This window comes from Prionailurus viverrinus, chromosome C2, assembly GCF_022837055.1.
Source record: "Prionailurus viverrinus isolate Anna chromosome C2, UM_Priviv_1.0, whole genome shotgun sequence".
Lineage (NCBI taxonomy): Eukaryota > Metazoa > Chordata > Mammalia > Carnivora > Felidae > Prionailurus > Prionailurus viverrinus.
Window position 1 is genome coordinate 121,019,617 of NC_062569.1, and position 19,611 is coordinate 121,039,227.

The following is a 19,611-nucleotide window of genomic DNA, read 5'->3' on the forward strand; positions in this document are numbered from 1 at the left end:
GTGGTCGAGGTAGGTACCATTGAAACATTTACTGCAGAACAGTTGAGTGCTATCTCTGAACGGGAATTTTACTCTGAAAGTAAAACCTCATTTTATACAATTCATGCTCATCTCAAAACAAAGAGATGGAATTAAACCTCAACACGGTGATATGTATGCCTGCACGTCTGCAACTTTTAAAATGTTTTATAATGCAAAAGTGCTCCTGTCTCCACTATTTGATCCTATTCCACTTCTCTCTGCAGAGTTCAACAGCATATTTATGCAGAGGTGTGCCTTTCCCACAGGCTCTCCCTACTGTATTCATGTCCAGAACTGATGTTTTATCTCAGCAATTAAAGAAGGCACTGTTTTAAGACTCGTCCAACTAGCTTACTGTCTGCAAACTCTCCACCAGAGATGAGGGCAGCAACCATAGGGCTCTCCCACGAGTGCACTGTGTTTTGCTCCATATGGATGTCTTTTCTCTCCTTTTCTTCCCACACTGTGCATTTTCCCAATGACACATCTAAAGAAAGCTTCTCCAAAGGAAAAATGCTCATTATGACTACACAGAATTAATTTACCAACTGGTAGGTCTGTTTCCATGTGAGGGAACAGATTTTAGCTGAATCTCTTTTTAATGTTTACTAGGTTGTGCATCTGTCCGTAATCCAGACTTCTCTTTCTCCCTGGCCACCTACCCATATGAACTCATTCTCTTAGTTCCACAGTGATCTGTTGCACCTCGCCTAACACCACAACTAAGAGGAAAAAAAAAAAGGCATGTAGTCTCGCAATGCTCTCAATGTTTCCAAATGTTTCATTGCTAGATGAATGTAATGGTAAATGTACATGTTACTGCCAACTTTTTAGCTACATATTTACTAGGAAGCACAGAGGTACATTTTTCATTTTAATGTGATGAAAGTTCTCAAGAGTTTTCAAATCATTGATAATCATGACATGAATATGTGTAACATATATTTCAAGACAAGAAATGTACGTATCATAATCGTATTTGCTTAGTTCTTATGGTAAGTGAAGTTTAAAGACAAGTTTAAGGTATTAGTTTATGATAGCCCTAATCTGTTTCATAATTATTACCTCACTCACCTATACATGTATTAATTATTTTGCTAAATTTAGGATCAGGTACTAATAACCCTAAAGCAACTTAACTTATGTTCTACACTCTAGCGAAACTTTGAAGGAGGTGATAGATGACTTGGAGGTTTTTGCTGAAGTGAAAGAAAGCCTACCCTCCATGACTCCGTTTGCCTCTCTCCCATGGTAAGCAAATCAACTGAAAGGGAAAATTTCAGCACTGAGGACTGAAAGTGAGCCTATACTTACGTATAATCTCTGAAAAAGATATATGTCTAAACTATGCAACAAAGCTAGGTGCTTGGCTTAATGCAGGACTATGCAATATTTGTGTGTATAACTCTGTCTCTGAGTATTTCTGACATTTATTATTTATAATAACAACAGAGTGAAATGAAAATGGTAGTTATATTGATTTTTAAAAGCTGAAAAGGCATATTTAATAGCTTGATACCTTTCACTAGACTAAAACACACAGATATTTCTAGAAGTAATATTCTCTCTATTAAAAATCTGAAACACTCTTTTTATGATGGTTCTTATTAACTAACAATAAAATGTGATGGATCCTATATTGTGTGTGTGTGTGTGTGTGTGTGTGTGTGTGTGTGTGTTATTTCTGAGGTAAATTATCCTGGAAACATAAAAAAGCAATATCATATTTTTCATCAGTATTCATTTCAACAGACACATGATCAAATACATAAAACAAACGGTAACTGTCAAGTGATATGTTTGAGATATCAAGTCAGTGACTGTCAGTAAACTGATTGACGTTACAGAAATATAAAGAAACTTTTTATTATTTTTTACTTTCTACTATAATTATACTAGTTATGGAGGATTTTACTAGTTTTTATGTGGTTGTAAAACTAAAATTTGCTACAAAGGCAAAATATCTACACATAAAAGTAAAAACATGGCAGGGTCTGTCGTGGGCAATTTCACTCACAACAAGAATAGTAAGTTAAGATAATGAAGAAGTAATGAATTGTTTCAAAAGCTTATCCACACAAGTAGAAAAATAATGAAGTAAAGGAATATTAGAGCAGTAGCAAAATAATTTTAAATCTCATATAAGGGTTCTTATGGTAATAGGAAGAATATGTTTGAAGAGAGATGGGAAATATGAAACCTTTCTAGAATAGTGCTCAACTATGTTATGACTCTCTGAGACAATGCTGAGTTGGGTTCTGAGTGGAGCGGGTTCTCCACTGAAACTCTAATCTGACTCCATGTTACTCTCTCCTACGGTCTAGGCCTGCCATAGTTAGTGCCACTACTATAGAAGAAGAAATAAAATACTTATTTCTTTTCTACTTCATTGCTATACTTCTTTCCAAATCTTAGGGAGGGTTTTGAAGGTACAGATGTTACCAAAGAGTTCCAGCATCTGTTCCTCTTCCATTTGTATTTTGAGGAGTGGTTCCAAATTTCTCTAGCATGAGGGCGAAGGGAGGTGAAAGATACTGGGTGATGAGAACGAAGTTAAAGATATGAAGCAAGTGTACTGATTTGTGTTTCTCACTTTCCATATTCATTCTCAAGTTTTCCTGGGTGCTATATTTTCTGACACTTTCAAAAGAACATATATTCACATCAATTGATGACAAATAAATATAAGGACTTCAGTTGCCTCCATCCACAAAATAAGATTAGCCTAAGGTCATCTGTAATTCTCTGCAGCCATTCCTTGTGTGATAAAATAGCATCTTCCATGTTCTCTCTACTTGAAGGATGTGCATCTGGGAGCTCTTTTCTTGGGGAGAAGATACTGTATCTAAACCCTCTGAACTTGATGCTGCATTAGACAAAGAAGTAATTATAACTTTTCTCCTGCACTCTCTTCAAGATATTCTCTACTGCTTAGTTAGCAAGAATTTACAATTGTCTTGTTCTTAGATAACCTAATTCACGCTCTGGGTACCATACAGGGAAGACTGTGGACACTAAATTGTATGCAACTCTTGGCGAAGATTTTTACTAGAGCATTAGATCGAGATGTCTTTTGGTATCATCAGGCTACTAGTAACATGATAAGAATAGTTTGATTTATTGCATATCTATGCACCTGGCCCTGTGTTGGGTACTTCCATTAATGATGTACACCATTTGTCTTTTAATAATTCAGAAGTGCTCTGTTACTATTTTTTTTTTTAGTCCAGATACTTGGACCATACTTTCAAAGACTCTGAACAGCTACATCATTGTAAGTCCATACTCCTCTAGTTCTTTTATTATGATATTATATCTACTTGAAAGCTTAACTTATCTTCCATATTCAATTCTAAACTTCTTGAGTTCTGTTCACCTATAGTGCTTTTGTATTCACTAGATAAATGTTAAAGATTTATTTGGTGAAAGAATTTTTCTTTTTATCTGAGTTATCCAAATAGTAAAAACAGCAATGCAACAGCATGTTTAAACACCATTAACATGGAAATAATCAGCCTCCCTAAATAAATAGCATGATACCAATGAAAACATAAGAATGACTTCAATATTTTTATGCAAAAGCAAAAAATAAGGAAAAAAACCCTATTCTGTTCACATGAATTAATAGAATAACTGAGGCTACCAAATTAGCAGCTAGATTTTTCCATTGCTGAGATTGTTAAGTGAAAAATGGTACCTTCTTTCCCAATGGAACCTGCACAATACAAATATTTCATAAATATAGTGTTATATCCTGCAAGTGTTTGTATGCTAAATTTTGTTAGACCTTCACTGAGGGTGAATTTTAGACTGGCAGTTTCAAATTACCATCTGTATTTCTAAAGCTAAAATTTGTAAAGGTGTAATTAGGAGAAGGGGAGAAAAGCCCTCCAGTGACCATAACACAAAATGTCAGCGCTGTTAACAACTAAATGTGACAACATTTAAATAATGTACTTCCATTGACACCCAAAGAATAAAATCTAACCATTAGGATGGCATCTAGATAGCAGATGATTTCACAGGAAAGTGTTCAGACCTCCATCAAGTTAAGAATCAATAGAACCTAGGCAACTGTGGTAGAGTCAAAGACACAGTCTCAGCTCATGAAAGGCCCTTCTGTGCTAGAGCTATATTAAATTATCACAGCTAATGTAAAATCAACCTCGGTGTAAAAGATAAAAGGGTAAAGTTCTCACAAATGATCACTTATCACTCCATTCCGAAATGCATACAGCATTCATTATAGATCGAAATGCCACTCAAATTTCATCATTTAGTAGGGTTTTGAAACAGCCAAACCATTAACAGAAGAGAGTAGCTTTTTATATTTATACAACCAGTGACTAATGAAACATTATACCCTGTGTGCAAAAGGTAAAAAAAAAACTTTATTTTGTAATGAACCCAATTGGAACCCTTTTTAAACACAGTGTAATATGGCTTCACTGTTTCATCGAGCCTCTCATTACGCATGTCAATAATCCTAGGTAAACTACTGTTGAACTTCACAGCATTTATCTAGCAGCATGAATAACATTAATCCATGGGGTGCTTTTGATGAATTGTAGTTCAAAAAGCAAAGCCAGAAATGACTTCTTACAAAGTGGTTAGAGAAGTATTTATTAGAAATATGTCAACTGCCAAATACCTAAAGGTAGCTTGGCTACTTAGGAAATCATGCTGTTGGCTAGCTTGCAAACACTGGGAAAACATATGCATTTGCTCCACTTGAATTACTTACAAAGAAAAAAAAGAAAAAAAAAAGAATGACATACTTTTCATCTAAGTATGTAATTTTGTCTGTCACTTCCCTTCTAATTCTTTATATTTTTTATGTCACATTGCTTTCGACACAATGTGACATGCTATACAACATGCCCCCAGGTTCCCAAAAACTGTTAGTGAGAAGCTCTTAGAAAGTTAGGAGTGAATTGGACTACACTCCCATGACTGCATGATCTAAACATACAGGTCAGCATGAACTGCAAACTACTCCTGGGTCCTGCTTCAAGGATCTCACTTATCTTCTTGACACACCCAGTGGTTGTGACATTCTCTCTGGCAGTCAGCCTGACAGGGTGTGTCTGCAGGGGGTTACCATATTTAATTCCGGTTTATGACTCTAATTTGATTAAGCTGATCTTTCCCCAAAGTTGTAATCTGCACAATTCATAGGATGGTAGAAATCAACCTCTCAGCTCTATCTTTAAATAGTTCATATGTAGACAGTCTATTTACTGCATGCCTTCTTCTGCCTTCAATAACCAAAGTGCTATTAAGAAGTGAGAGACTGCCTACACCAAAGTACTTTGGAAATATTAAATTTGTATATTGATTCAATATATTATTTTTCCCCAGTTTTGGTCTGCATCATAACAAACTAAATCTCTGGGGAAAAAACACAAACTAGATTAATTTTTTTTCCTAAAATACAATCCCTTCACAAAGAATAAGACTTTACCCCCAAAATTCTTTTTTGGAAAGGTAGAGAACTAATTCATGTTTCATATAATATTTTATAATTAGATTCATGGGAAAATATTAAATAAACAACCTCTCTCCATGATTTTTAAGATACACTGGATTTATTACAGCATCATGCTTTATACAACACTCATTTGGAATACTTTAATATTGTGTAAGACACAAAACTAGTCTTCCAAAAGGTTTTCATGGGGAAATATACCTTATATCTTTCCATTATCTAATGCTTCTTTCTCTTAGAAATTCACAATATACCCTGGCATATTTAATAAACTCTGAGAAGTCTTGCAATAAAGAAACTTGACTAATTTTGTCTATAGCATTAGTTATCAACCTCATAAAAGTTCATCTCTATCCAGCAATATGTTAAAGCTATCTCATAGACAATAATTGTGGCTTTTGGAGGTTTGGAAAAACAGAGATTCTCTTAATCTTGGGTATTGATATTTGTTTTTGGCATTTTGTTACGTTTACTCAAATTGTGAGATCAGTTCAGTGAAGAAAAAATATACATGGGTCTTTCAAATCATTGTTCATAAGAAATTAGTGTAATTACCAGTACTGCACACCTGTCTTTGCTACATTTCAGTAACATGCTGTCATTCTTTGTGAAACCAGTTTTTGTGATAGCAAAGTATATATTTTTATGATAATACAACCAAAATTAACTTAAGGTAAATATAGCTTTCATGATTGTGATTTATAACTAAAAGCATTTATTTGTAAAATTTAAAGAAAACCACTATTATTTACTCATCACCACCAAAACGTATATATTTGTAATAAAGAAAACCTTTTACAAAATTAATTTTTATTTTTAGTGTATGTTGCAATTTTATTTTATTACTTTGACTTGGAACATGTTAATTGTGAATCTTTTATGAAAAGTCCTGAAAGAAAAAGAAAACCCGTTTAAATTTTTGTTTAATATTCTAAAGATTGTGATAAATGTAAAGTCTTTCAGGTCATTCATTTTTTTCTCATATAACGATGTCAAAAAAGTACTCACCGTGTACAATGAGAACATACTCTGCGCTGCTTTGGCCAATGGTGTTTGTGGCTTCACATCGATATGTACCATTATCCGTTTTGTTCAGGAAAAGAATGTTTAGCTCCCTACCACTCACAACCATTCGGTCAGGATCTGGCAATTCTCCACCATCCTTTGTCCACAAAACAGGTTCTGGCCTATTAGATTTAAATATGCATATAGAAAGGAAAAATGAGAAAGTTTTCATACTGCGTAAATTAACTAAATCAAGCAATTTTTAAATATTTAACAATGATTCTGTGCATATCCATATGCTAACTTCTGTAAGGTACCAAACAACCACCATGCTCTCACAGAGAATATCTGGAGATATGGTAGATATAATTTAATTTTATTCTGCTTAGCTAAGCAGACACGTATGAAGGAATTAACTTGTAGAGTCATTTTAGCATCCTGTGGTCCTGATCCTGATGCTGATGGCTCATACCTACTAATTTCTGGAAGACTATCCTGCGGTTACTGGAGAAGCCGTTTCCAGAAGTACAATTATGCTTTTGCACCTGGGGCTACCACTGTGACACAAATTGCCTAAGACCACCTGAAGCTTCTCCCACTTCCGTTCCCTGCCTTTCTCATCCCCCTAAAGGCTTTTTCTGGAAGTTCTCTCTTTTATTCTCCTAGTTTTATTGAGATACAATTGATATCTAACACTGTATTAAAGTGTACAACAGAAGGATTTGATATATGTATATAATGCAAAATAATTACAATAGCCGTACTTAACATCCATCACCTCACATAGTTATATTTTTTCCTGTGATGAGAACTTTAAATAGCTACTCTCGAGCAAGATTCAAATAGAAAATACAATATTGTTAATTATAGCCAACATGCTGTACATTATACTCCCAGAACTTATTTATCTTATAACTGGGAGTTTGTACCTTTGACCACCTTTACCCACTACCCTATCCCCCCGTCTCTGGCCACTTTTATTTGACATTGAATCGGAAGTCCTAGCCAGAACAATTAAGTGGAGAAAAAAAATAAAGGCATAGAAATAGGAAAGGAAGAAGTAAAATTGCCTTTATTTGCTGATGACATGATATTAAGAAAACCTCAAAGACTTCACTGATAACTGTTAAAACTAATAAATGAATTTAGTAAAGTTACAGGATACACAATCATACAAAATCAATTATATTTCTATATATTAACAATGAACTATCAGAAAGAAGTTAAGAAAACTGTCCTATTTATAATTGCATCAAAAAGAATAAAATATTTAGGAAAAATTTAAGGAAGTAAAAAATCTGTACACTAAAAGCTATAAGACATCGATAAAAGAAATTAGAGAGAACACATACATATGGAAAGGTAACCCATGTTCATTGATTAGAACAATTAATTTTAATTTTCCACACTACTACAGTGATCTTCAGATTCAAAGCAGTCCCTATCAAAATTCCAATGGCATTTTTAACAGAAATAAAACAATCCTAAAATGTCTATGGAACCACAAAAGCCCTGAATAGGCAAGCAATCTTAAAGAAGAAAAATGTTGGAAGAATCACACTTTCTGATTTCAAACTATATTAAAAAGCTATAGTAATTAAAACAGTATGATATTGGCATAAATGCAGACATATAGGTCAATGGAACAAATTAGGGTGTCCAGAAATAAACTCACACATATATGGCCAATGACTTTTTGAAAAAGGCAGCAAGAATATGCAATGAAGAAATGACAGTCTCTTCAATAATGGGTGCTGGGAAAACTGGACAGCCACACGCAAAGGAATGAAACTGGATCCTGAGTGTCTACCTCACACAATAATCAACTCAAAATGGATCAAAGTTTGAACTTACGTTCTGAAACTAAAACTTCTAGGGAAAAAAATAGGGAAAATTTTCTTGATATTGGTATTGACAATTATCTTTTGGATGACAACAAGAGCAAAGGCAACAAAAACAAAAATAAACAAATGGGACCATGTCAAACTAAAAACTTCTGCATGTGTACCCCTGATGTTTATTGCTGCTTTATCTGCAATAGCCAAATTATGGAAACAGCACAAATGTCCACCAACAGATGAATGCATAAAGGAGATGTGATATATATACACAATGGAATATTACTCAGCCATCGAAAAGGATGAAATCTTTCCATTTGCAAAATGGATGGAGCTAGAGATATTATGTTAAGTAAAGTAAGTCAGAGAAAGACAAATACCATATGACTTAATTCATATGTGGAATTTAAGAAAGAAAAATGAACAAAGGGGAAAAAAGTGGGAGGCAAATCAAGAGACAGACTTTTAACTACAGAGCACAAATTGATGGTTACTAGGGGGATGGGTAAATTAGGTGATGGGGATTAAGGAGCACCAGGTATTGCATGGAAGTGTTGAATCACTATATTGTACACCTGAAACTAATATAACACTGTATGTTTGCTAACTGGAATTTAAATAAAAACTTAAAAAAATATAAAGAAAAAGCTTCTGCACAAAATGGAAACCATTAATGAAATGGAAAGGCAATCTAAAGAATGGGAGAAAATATTTGCAAATCTTATATCTGCTAAAGGAGTAAGTATCCAAAATACATAAGGAATTTATACAACTCAGTAGCAAAAAAATGGCCTAATTAAAAAAATTGGCAGTGCAATTGAATAAGCATTCTTTCAAAGAAGACATACAAATGGCCAATAATTACGTAAAACTATGTTCCACATCATTAATCATTGGATAAACACAAATCAAAACCATAATGCAATATCACCTCATATTTGTTAGAATACCTATTATCAAAAAGTCTGGAAATAAGAAGGGTTAGATAAGATGTAGAGAAAAAAGAACACTTGCACACTGTTGGTGGGAATATAAATTGGTGCAGCCAGTACGGAAAACAACATTGAAGTTCCTCAAACTATTAAAAATAGAACTACCAGTTGATCCAGAAATTCCACTTTTGAGTAAACATCCAATGAAAACAAAATCACTATCTCAAAAAGATATCTGCACACTATGTTCATTGCACCATTGTTTACAATAGCCAACACACGGAAATAACCTATGTGTCCATCAATGGGTGAATGGATAAAGAAAATATATTCCAAATATAACGGAATATTACTCAGCCATTAAAAAAAAGGAAATCCTACTTTCTTGAGACAACATGGATGCACCTTGATGGCATTAGGCTAAGTGAAATAGTGAGACAAAGTATGATCATACTTATATGTAGAATCTAACAAAAGATTTTAGGAACTTATAGAAACTTATAGTTCTCTTTTAATTAAATTATTGCAAAGAATTACCATCTCAAAACCTGCTTTTAGGGAAGAAAGAATAAATGAAACATGGACTTCTATCTTCAAATATTTTACATACTTATGCAATTATTAATTATAGGAAACCTACCACCATGTATTGATAATGGTAGCTATCCTAGATATGTTATTAATATGTTCTATAGTTCTCCCAACAACACTTTGATACAATTTTTTTAATTTAATGCATGCAAGAATATGCATCAGAGATGTATCCAAACCCTGGTCTGACTCTGTACTCAATGCTTTGTCCACTACCTCTTGCTTTCTAACATGATGAATATTTTCCTGGTACTTATATGACAAACATTCTATTTAAACATGATTTTATCACATTATCAGACATTATTTTGAAACAGCTTTAATTATTTATTTATTTTGGTGAAAACATTTACTCTGTTTTGTTATTATGAATACAATTAAGACATCTATCTTGATAAGTGATGCCTACAACTATAACACCTTTACCAAGACAAAGGTTATGTATTCTTCTGACAAAATGCTGTAGAAGTGATAAAAGTTACAAACCAAGTAATAAAAGATACAGGAAATAGTATCAAAACAAGTAGATCAGCAATGTGATGAAAGAGTCATTTAGTTTAAGCAGTGAAAGCACTTGGGGAGACAACAAAGAGAAAACAAGATGATCAGGGCTGTGCCTATGAAACTTCTGAAGAGGCATTTTAGGGAAAACAAATAAACCAAAAACTAGTTATCCCAAAATATTGAAAAAATACAATTATTTATGTCATCCAATTATATAGACAACTCACTCTCATAGTATCTTTAATAAAACCCAAACCACTAATATTTCTCAACTTGCTCCATGTATCCCACATCTGCTAGTTGATCTTTGAATTTACTAATTCTTATTTTAAAATTGATAGCCTGGGGGCACCTGAATGGCTCAGTCTGTTAAGGGACCTACTCTTGATTTCAACTCAGGTCATGATCTCACCGTTCATGGGTTCGAGCCCCAAGTTGGGCTCTGCATTGACAACCTGGAGCATGCTTGGGATTCTCTTTCTCCCTTTCTCTGCCCTCCCTTGCTCACAAAGGAGCTCTCTCTTTCAAAGTAAATAAAGTTAAAAAAAAAAACACCTGATACCCTGGGTAATATTGTGCCTTTTAAGGAGGCAAAACTGGCACAATAAAACTATGACTTACTGCATATAATAGAAATATTAGATGGTATGTCTTTTCTACAAAGCTACATAAGGCCAACATTAAAATAAGTTATATTAAGGATAATTAGAATTTGAAAAGATTCATCCTTAAAATGCTACTCAATGGAAGTATTTTATTAAGAGGCAATACTTCTTTGATGTGTAAGTTAGAATTTTTAAACATACACAGACATAATTATATGTATATATCTATACATTTCCATACAATCAAAATTATACCCCTCAAATCCAACCTGTCATAATTTTTCTCTGCTTCTGCTTACAAGATTTCATTTACATCTTAAAGCATATGGCCCTGTAATCATATAATTAAATTTAGATATTTATTTTTACATTGTGTACATAGAAATGAAGTCAAAGCTCTAGATCAACACTTAAGTTGTCAGTCTATATTAAAAAATGTTTTCTAAAAAGATAATTTTCTTTTTTAGAAAATAATGAAAAAGCACCTGTATAAATGGTTAAAAGAAGATTTTAGCAGCATAAGTCACTGCTGACACTGAACATTGCAGGATTCTTGATCCTATTCTGTATAGTAAATCTTCAAGGTGGCAAAAAAAAAAAGCACCATAAGACGCAATTTTAATGAAATGGAGGTTAGAGTTTATACATCGATTAAACATACCCTACACATATTCCAATTAGTACTTAAAATGTTCAAGCTTCTTAATATCACCATAAAAATATTAAGTGGTTTAGCAAGTCTTGATACAATTTGTGTTTCATCTTAATAAAGAGGGCCCCTAGGCTTTCTCTAATTGGAACCCAGAAATGATTGAGTTTCTTGCTGCAAATGAATAACAATCTTCCCTGCTGTTCAGGCAACCAAAGGAGATCATTTAAAAAGTGGTTCCAGTCTATAGTTTCTATGTGATAAGGCTGAAAAAGAGTAGGAGCTAGACACCAGGAGTAACAGGACAGTGACACTGCATCAAGCATGAGATAACACTATATAACTCCATAGTGAGAACATTAATATAGTCAATTCAGTTTCCCCTTAAAAAGCCCTGATATTAGAATTTGGAAATCTTCTGTAGGAGATAACATTTGATTTATGATCCTGTCTACCATATCTATAGGGCTAAAGAGATGTGGGTTTTTTTTTTCCCTTCCTTATGCACCTAATGACATTTTGCAGCAGTTTCTTCTCAACGTTTTTTGTTTTTGTTTTTGTTTTTTTTTATTTATTTTTGGGACAGAGAGAGACAGAGCATGAACGGGGGAGGGGCAGAGAGAGAGGGAGACACAGAATCGGAAACAGGCTCCAGGCTCTGAGCCATCAGCCCAGAGCCTGACCCGGGGCTCGAACTCAGGGACCACGAGATCGTGATCTGGGTGAAGTCGGACGCTTAACCAACTGCGCCACCCAGGCGCCCCGTTGCAGCAGTTTCTTCATACAACGACAGAAAAAAACAACACTAACAACCACCACCACCACAACAACAAAAGTGAAAGAAGAAACTAAACACGCTTGTGCATTCATTCTCTTACTTTCTAAAGTCTTGGTAGAGTTGTTTTACCTTAACAGATTAAAAAAAATTAACTTAGTGTTTTGTTTTCTAGATATCTAATAATAGATTCTCTGACATCTTGAATAACTCCTTATTTATAAATCAGTGTTAGAAGACTAAGCTAGCAGTCTATTTCAGATCTTGAACTGGATACAAGTTCCACTGATTACTCATTTCCACTGAAATTTTTAATTTGTTTTTTGGAGCATTTATTCTATACAGTTATACCATAGGCATAGTCCTTCTGATTCTTCCAACTGCATATGGGATCATTACTCCCTAGGTATTGATGGCAATGGAATCTTGCTTTGCCTTCTTAGCTCTCATCCTCTTTTAGGCTCAGGTTTGCGAAGAATAAGAATAAGCAATTCAGTTACCGAAAAGCAAGTGTCATAATGCAGATCTCTAAAAAATAATTCTCCAGGTATCCTGATAGAAGTAGACAACAGTAAAAGGTCTTCCAAACTGGGAAATGGATATACCCTCCAGTATCTTTCTTTCCCCAAATGGTTCTATCCCCTTTGAGCTCTGCAGAGTCTTTTCCTTCATAAGCACAGTACATGTTGGGATCTAACACTAAAATAAGTCTTATGAAAATGAAACTTACTTTTCCTAAGTGAAAGAAAAAAAATAAGTCATTGTAATAGTATCCAAGTAAACATCTTGTTCTGGCTCAAAGTTCAAAAGGAAAGAAAGAAACTTACAAATACATGTATCTTACATTTCTTTCATATAAGACAAATCAAGGAATCATAGTTAATAACTTGGTGCCTCATATACTTATGTACTTATAGTTGTATGGCACATGAAGATGACTATTGCTTTTATTTCAGTTTAAAATTCCCTGGTGGTAGACGATGTGATTGAAGATTTAATACTAGGAAGATTTTTTTTAAGGCCACTACTCCTCTATTTCCTGTGAGTTTTTAAAAATTTTTTGTAACGTTTATTTATTTTTGAGACAGAGACAGAGCATGAATGGGGGAGGGTCAGAGAGAGACGGAGACACAGAATCTGAAACAGGCTCCAGGCTCTGAGCCGTCAGCACAGAGCCCGACGCGGGGCTTGAACTCACCGACTGCGAGATCATGACCTGAGCCGAAGTCGGATGCTTAACCAACTGAACCACCCAGGCGCCCCTCCTGTCATATTTTTACTCTAAAGTGAAAGAAGATGCTAGAAGTTACATAAATGTCTTGATCCCTTTTCCTGCTTTAAGCACAAACGTTTAAATCAAGAAATTATACTCAAGTGTCTACATATAAAACTATGTTTTTGCTACCAGATTTTTAGAAAAATGGAGGGAGAGAAAGAAAAATGGAGGGAGAGAATTTAAATTCAACTTTACAAGTGACTTTAAAATTTGGGTCAAGTTGAAAAACCTAAATTTATGGGCCTCTGGGAAGAAGGATTCTCAGGGAATCTAGCCCGGGCACACCTTCATTGAGTTCATGGAGGTTGCATCCACAAACCACAGCCCAAACATTGCCAACCAAGTGAAGTAGAAGAAAAAAAAGAGAAAAGGAAAAAAATTAGTAGCTGGTATTGTTTACCTAATTTTTTTCCTAAAATTTAATATATAAATACAAAGCAAGTTCAAGGAGTATCTCATCTTAGAGCTGTGAGACCAATTCAAAATATAATTTTGTAATGGGTCTCTATTGGAAGCAAAAGATGTAGCTGCCACACAGGAAAAAAAATGAAAGGGATTACTTTTTGAGCGATTTATTACATTAACTGCTTCAAGTTTAAAGATATACAAAAGATTATTTTGTTATTGAGGGTCAAATGAGAGATTTCTGCAAATGATTTGTAAATAACACTCTACATATATATAAAGTCACATTCTTAATTATTGTAAAATGTTGATCTAGGACCTTGGAGAATTCATCAAGCTACAATTTTTCATCAGATTTGATTGTTGGGAAACTTATTTGTGGTGAAATTTGCTTTCTTTTCATTCCTAATATGGATTTCATACTTTTTATGGAAGCAATTCTTAAAATATCAAGGAGTTTTTATATTATCCAAGTTAACTTTGAATATTCTACTTATCGTGGCTAAGGTTCATTTCAAAATGTAATCAATGAAATATTTATGTGTCTGTCTTTATAGACACAGTTTTGTTCAAAGGAAAACAAAACTTCAGAAACATTTAAAGTAGTCTTCAATGAGTCTTGATGAGTTTAATTACCAGAAAATGTTCTACTCTTATAATCTTAAAACAGATAAGAGATCAATGAAGATTTTTGTTGTTGTTTAAGTATGCCTATATATTCTTGACTAGGTACTTCATAAGTTTATACAATTAATATCTAACAACTATCAACAAACAAATATGTTTAAGTTTTTGAACCAGAAATTATGAGGGATATGAGAAAAATAAACATCTCTCTGTGATATTACATTTTAGTAGTTTATATCAGATATATGTCATCAATCATCATCAACTATAAAACTTGCAGGGCATGGTAAGTGATATAAATGAGTTATAAAACATAAAGATTCATCATACCTATATCAGGGACATTACAACAGGCTTTACAAAAGATAAAACTCTTGATTAGTATCTTTTTAAAAAAACTTTTTTCACATTTATTTATTTTTGAGAGACAGAAAGAGACAGAGCGCCAGCAGGGAAGGGGCACAGAGAGAAGGAGACACAGAATCTAAAGCAGGATCCAGGCTCTGGGCAAGCTGTCAGCACAGAGCCCGATGTGGGGCTCGAACCCACAAACCGTGAGATCATGACCTGAGCTGAAGTTAGACACTTAACCAACTGAGCCACCCAGGTGCCCCTTGATTAGTGTCTTTAATTGTGGTAGGATTTTGGATAATAGAAATGAATGATGCCAGTTCAAGAGAAGTCAGAACCCAAGATAAGATGCTTGCCCTCCAGAGGCCACATTGTTAAAAATATGGATTTAAATGTGACAAGTGCTAAGAGAAGAGAATAGGGTTAATAATAAGGAATATTGTCATTTGCTAAGATAGCAGATTATAAAGGTGCAAAATTAAAGTAACTTAATAGGATAACTGAATTGGGAGTAATAAAATCAAAAGCCAAGATTAAATTGATATGAAAAAAACAGGACCAAATATGCTTATAAGGAATTTAGTCCAAGACAAAGTTTATAAGACAAAAGCTGAAAATGAAAAAAAAAAGTGTTATTTTAGTGTTAGACCAAAAGACTGTTGCTGTCATTAATATGGGAAAGAGAATGAAATGTGGTAGGGAACATTCTGGTCATAAAAAGAACAATGTAAGAAAGCAAAGAAATAGAAAGATTTGGGGTATAGACGTGTTGGAGGAGAGAACCAAAAAAAAAAAAACTGTATATTATTTAGCTCATAATTCAAGCCTGGCTTTGGATGCAATGCTAAGGCTTTTAAGAAGTGAGTATTCCTGATCAGAGTTTCCTTTAAGTATAGCAATGTGAAATACCTGAAAAACGAAGTTCAATAAAGAGACCATATACTGAGTCCTTAAGAGTGAAAACCATGTCCTACATAAAGTTGGAGTGGTAAAGGAAAGCAGAAGATAATAGAATAGCTCTTGGGAAAGTAAACACAACTTTCTGGAATGAGAGGAGCTACTCTCTTCATGGTGCCCAGTCTATGTAACAGGAGAAATCTCAGTCCTAAATAAGAAAAAAATAACAATGTAAAACCAACATGCTGCCAAACAACCAGCCAGATAAACAAATAGACAAACAAAAAATAAATCATGATAAAAACAAATTGAGATATAGCAGACAGGGAAAGTTGATGATTTCACTTTGGGATATGCTGAGTTCAAGTGCTAGAAGAAAATCAAGAAATACATTTTTGTTCAGCAATAAGGGAATGAGAAATTAGAAATCAGGGCTGAGGGCAGAACTGGATTTATTTTAGAGAGATATTGGAGCCAAGCTCAAGCAGGAAAACCAAAGGATAGATTACTGAATATTGTGGAATATTTTCACTTACAGGATGAAGAAAGAAAGAGAATGAAGTCCAAGAGGTCTGAGAGAAGTCAAAAGAGAATAATGTCATATAAACAAGAAAGAATCTCCTCAAAAATTCACTGACTTAAACGTTTACGTTTATAACCCGTCAATACCTTGATCCCTCAGTTTCCTCATCCCCTCATATTTGATCATTCTTTTATTAGCCTAACCTCAGTCATGGTCACACACTAAACTTAGTCATCTTTATTACTTCACTACTATGAGGCTGAAAAATCTCAAGTATTTAAATCATAACCTCCCATCTTCTCAGCTCACTGAGCATCACATCAAATCTTCCAATCCTAGCATGAATCCACTATTTACCTTTAATCCTCAACTCCTCTCTACCACCTACTTCTCTCTTTAACCAGTCTTCGATGCTATCAAGATTTCTGTTTTCTTTTTTCCCATCCATTTTGCTTATTTGGTTAATTCCCAGGCAAGATGAAACAAATGTTTCTGTTTCTCTTTGTCTTTATCAGAACATCAAAACAAGGTGAAGAAAAAATGAGGAGAGGGTAAATGGTTTATTTTTTTAAATACCATCCTTGAAGTCATCATGCAAGAATAAGCATGAAAAGCAATGAGAAAAACAATTTTATATTATTAAAAAAACCAAATTTAAAGTCAAAGTAAATATTATCTCTGTATCTTTGAGTATTTGATGCATTTACAAAGTTTGTTTGCTTTTCTGATCTGTGAAAATATGGCTCATGTATCATTATGAATATTATTTAGAATATGTGATTAGATCTATACATTTTTTGCCTTCTAAAACTTTTTAATATAATATTTAAAATATGTATTTTTACAAAATTTATATTTTGATACAGCTAATATCATAAATTAAGTTGGCTCTGCCCTCATATTTCAAATATTTAGGGCTGAAATAGTACAGTAAGTGAAGAAAAAAAGGAGAGGCTTGAAGAAATTAAAAAAATGAAAGACATTTTAAACAATTTCTTTTTTAAATATATAATTTTCCATTGGATTTCTAGGCTATTGCAGTTATTTGTACTGACTTATTTAATAAGTATGCCTTTGTGTGTTTTGTATGAGAGGGAAAAATTGTTAAATAGTTTCTTAGCCTTTTTTTTCCTCACTGGTCTCCATGCTCTTTTGTGTTTAGTGGTTTGTGGACATGCTCTTCAATCAGATGCTTTATCATCATAATTTTTATAGGTTAGTCTTTGCCCAGCATAGATATGATATTTCCCTAACCTGCACAATTCTTTTTAAGAAAAGCAATGAATTGTATTGTTGTTTGTTTGTTTTTTTTTCTTTCTATTTGCAGTTTGAGCATCTCAGTGATTCCTGTTTAAAAAGTTCAACAATGAAACCCCTAACTCAAATATCACCAAAAGTACTTCTGTCTGACGGGGTCAAAGGTGTTTAATGCAGTAATAAATGAAGTCAGTTTGAAGCGGAAAATTCAAGCCTACTTCTTCCATTAAATTGCAGGTTGACACTCTGATTCTATCTACTCACTCATGTAAATTCCTGAAATAAACTATTACACGACTACAGTGTCAAGCAGAAGTCTCATTACATGAAAGATTAGATTTAGATAGGACAATAACATCAGTTAAATTCATCATTTATGTTGGAAACCTCAGTAGCAAATAAGAAAAGGACTTATATCCTGATTAATCTGAGCATATACTACTTGATTCTGTTTTTTATTTTTTTAAAGGCTCTTCTTGCCTCCAAATTTAAAAGCTTGTAGTTGAAACAGAAAATAACCTATATGCAAGAGGGAAGTGCTCTTTAGAAGACTTGAAAATAATGGCCCTTTTGAGAGTGTCTATGAAATCCTGGACCACTTTTTACTGAAAAGATAGTGTTCATTGATGATTATTTTAACGCTTTTGAGAAACAATGCAGTCACACTGCAAACTGTATAATTCCAGCCAATTTATGGCACAACAAATAAAAGATTATCTCTAGAAAAGATAAGATTGCTATGATCCTGAAGGAGTGACAGATTTTAGCACTGAAGGAAAAATATTCAAGATTGTGACAAATGCTCAAGATAATCTCTCAAGGGCTTTGCGCTAAAGCAAAACAATTACCCATGCCTTATCTAAACATTTCTTTTCTTTGGTAAATACAAAATATTAATTCCTGGTTAAAACATCAAGAAATCTTGAGCAAACATCCATTCCCTGATCTAAGCAATAATAAATTCCTCTGTGTATGTACAATAAGCTTAAAATCGCCATGATATATATAAAAACGATCACGCTTAAGAAAATATTTTTCAACTTATTTGAAACTTAGCCACTTCTGAAATCTTCCTTTGGCTAAGCTAGATTTTGGAACATTTTCACCTTTTTTTTTTTAAATCAAGAATTTAAGAATCTAAGTTTTTCAGAATCTAACACTTAACATACATTAAAAGGACAATTTGTTGCCATATACAATGTATCTATAAGCATCTTAATCAGATGCCTGAAACCCATTCAGTTCCAGAGTACATTACATTACAATGATGGGATCCTATTTTCCATATAAGAGTTTCTTTACAATCCATTACTTGTACTACTGTAAAAATAATGCTAATTAACCTTATAAGATGTAATACTTATGTTAAACAGTGTGTTACTATTATAGAACTGCTTCTGCTCCGTGACTTGTTTCTTTTCTAATATTAAATCCAATGGTCTTAGAAAGATAAAAGTAAAATGCACATCATTTATCTGGTAGCTGGGGAATTAAATGTTCCATATAAAGCAATGCTGAAGAAAACTGAAATTCAGACTTAAATTTTTGAAAGTATATTTTAATCATTTGAATGAAATCTTTCTCAAAAGATCAAACTTATCTGCATTATTTAACATCACATGCTAGTGGCTTTTTTTTTTGAGCTATGATCTCTTCAGTCTGAACATACATTTTTGTATACTGATTGTTTTAAAATTTTTTTTTTTAATGTTTATTTATTTTTGAGACAGAGAGAGACAGAGCATGAGCAGGGGAGGGTCAGAGAGAGAGGGAGACACAGAATCTGAAACGGGCTCCAGGCTCTGAGCTGTCAGCACAGAGCCCGACGCGGGGCTCGAACTCACGGACCGTGAGATCATGACCTGAG

The 19,611-nt window shown here is 33.6% G+C and overlaps 1 protein-coding gene across 1 annotated transcript in view; it reads right to left on the bottom strand.

Annotated features, from left to right (window-relative positions):
• The window catches only part of CADM2 (cell adhesion molecule 2), a 266,603-nt gene that overhangs the window by 94,492 nt on the left and 152,500 nt on the right, over window positions 1-19,611 (bottom strand). The window contains exon 7 of the mRNA XM_047875439.1: window positions 6,518-6,696. Within this exon, the coding sequence (XP_047731395.1) occupies window positions 6,518-6,696 (179 nt within the window). The remainder of the gene's footprint in view (window positions 1-6,517; window positions 6,697-19,611) is intronic.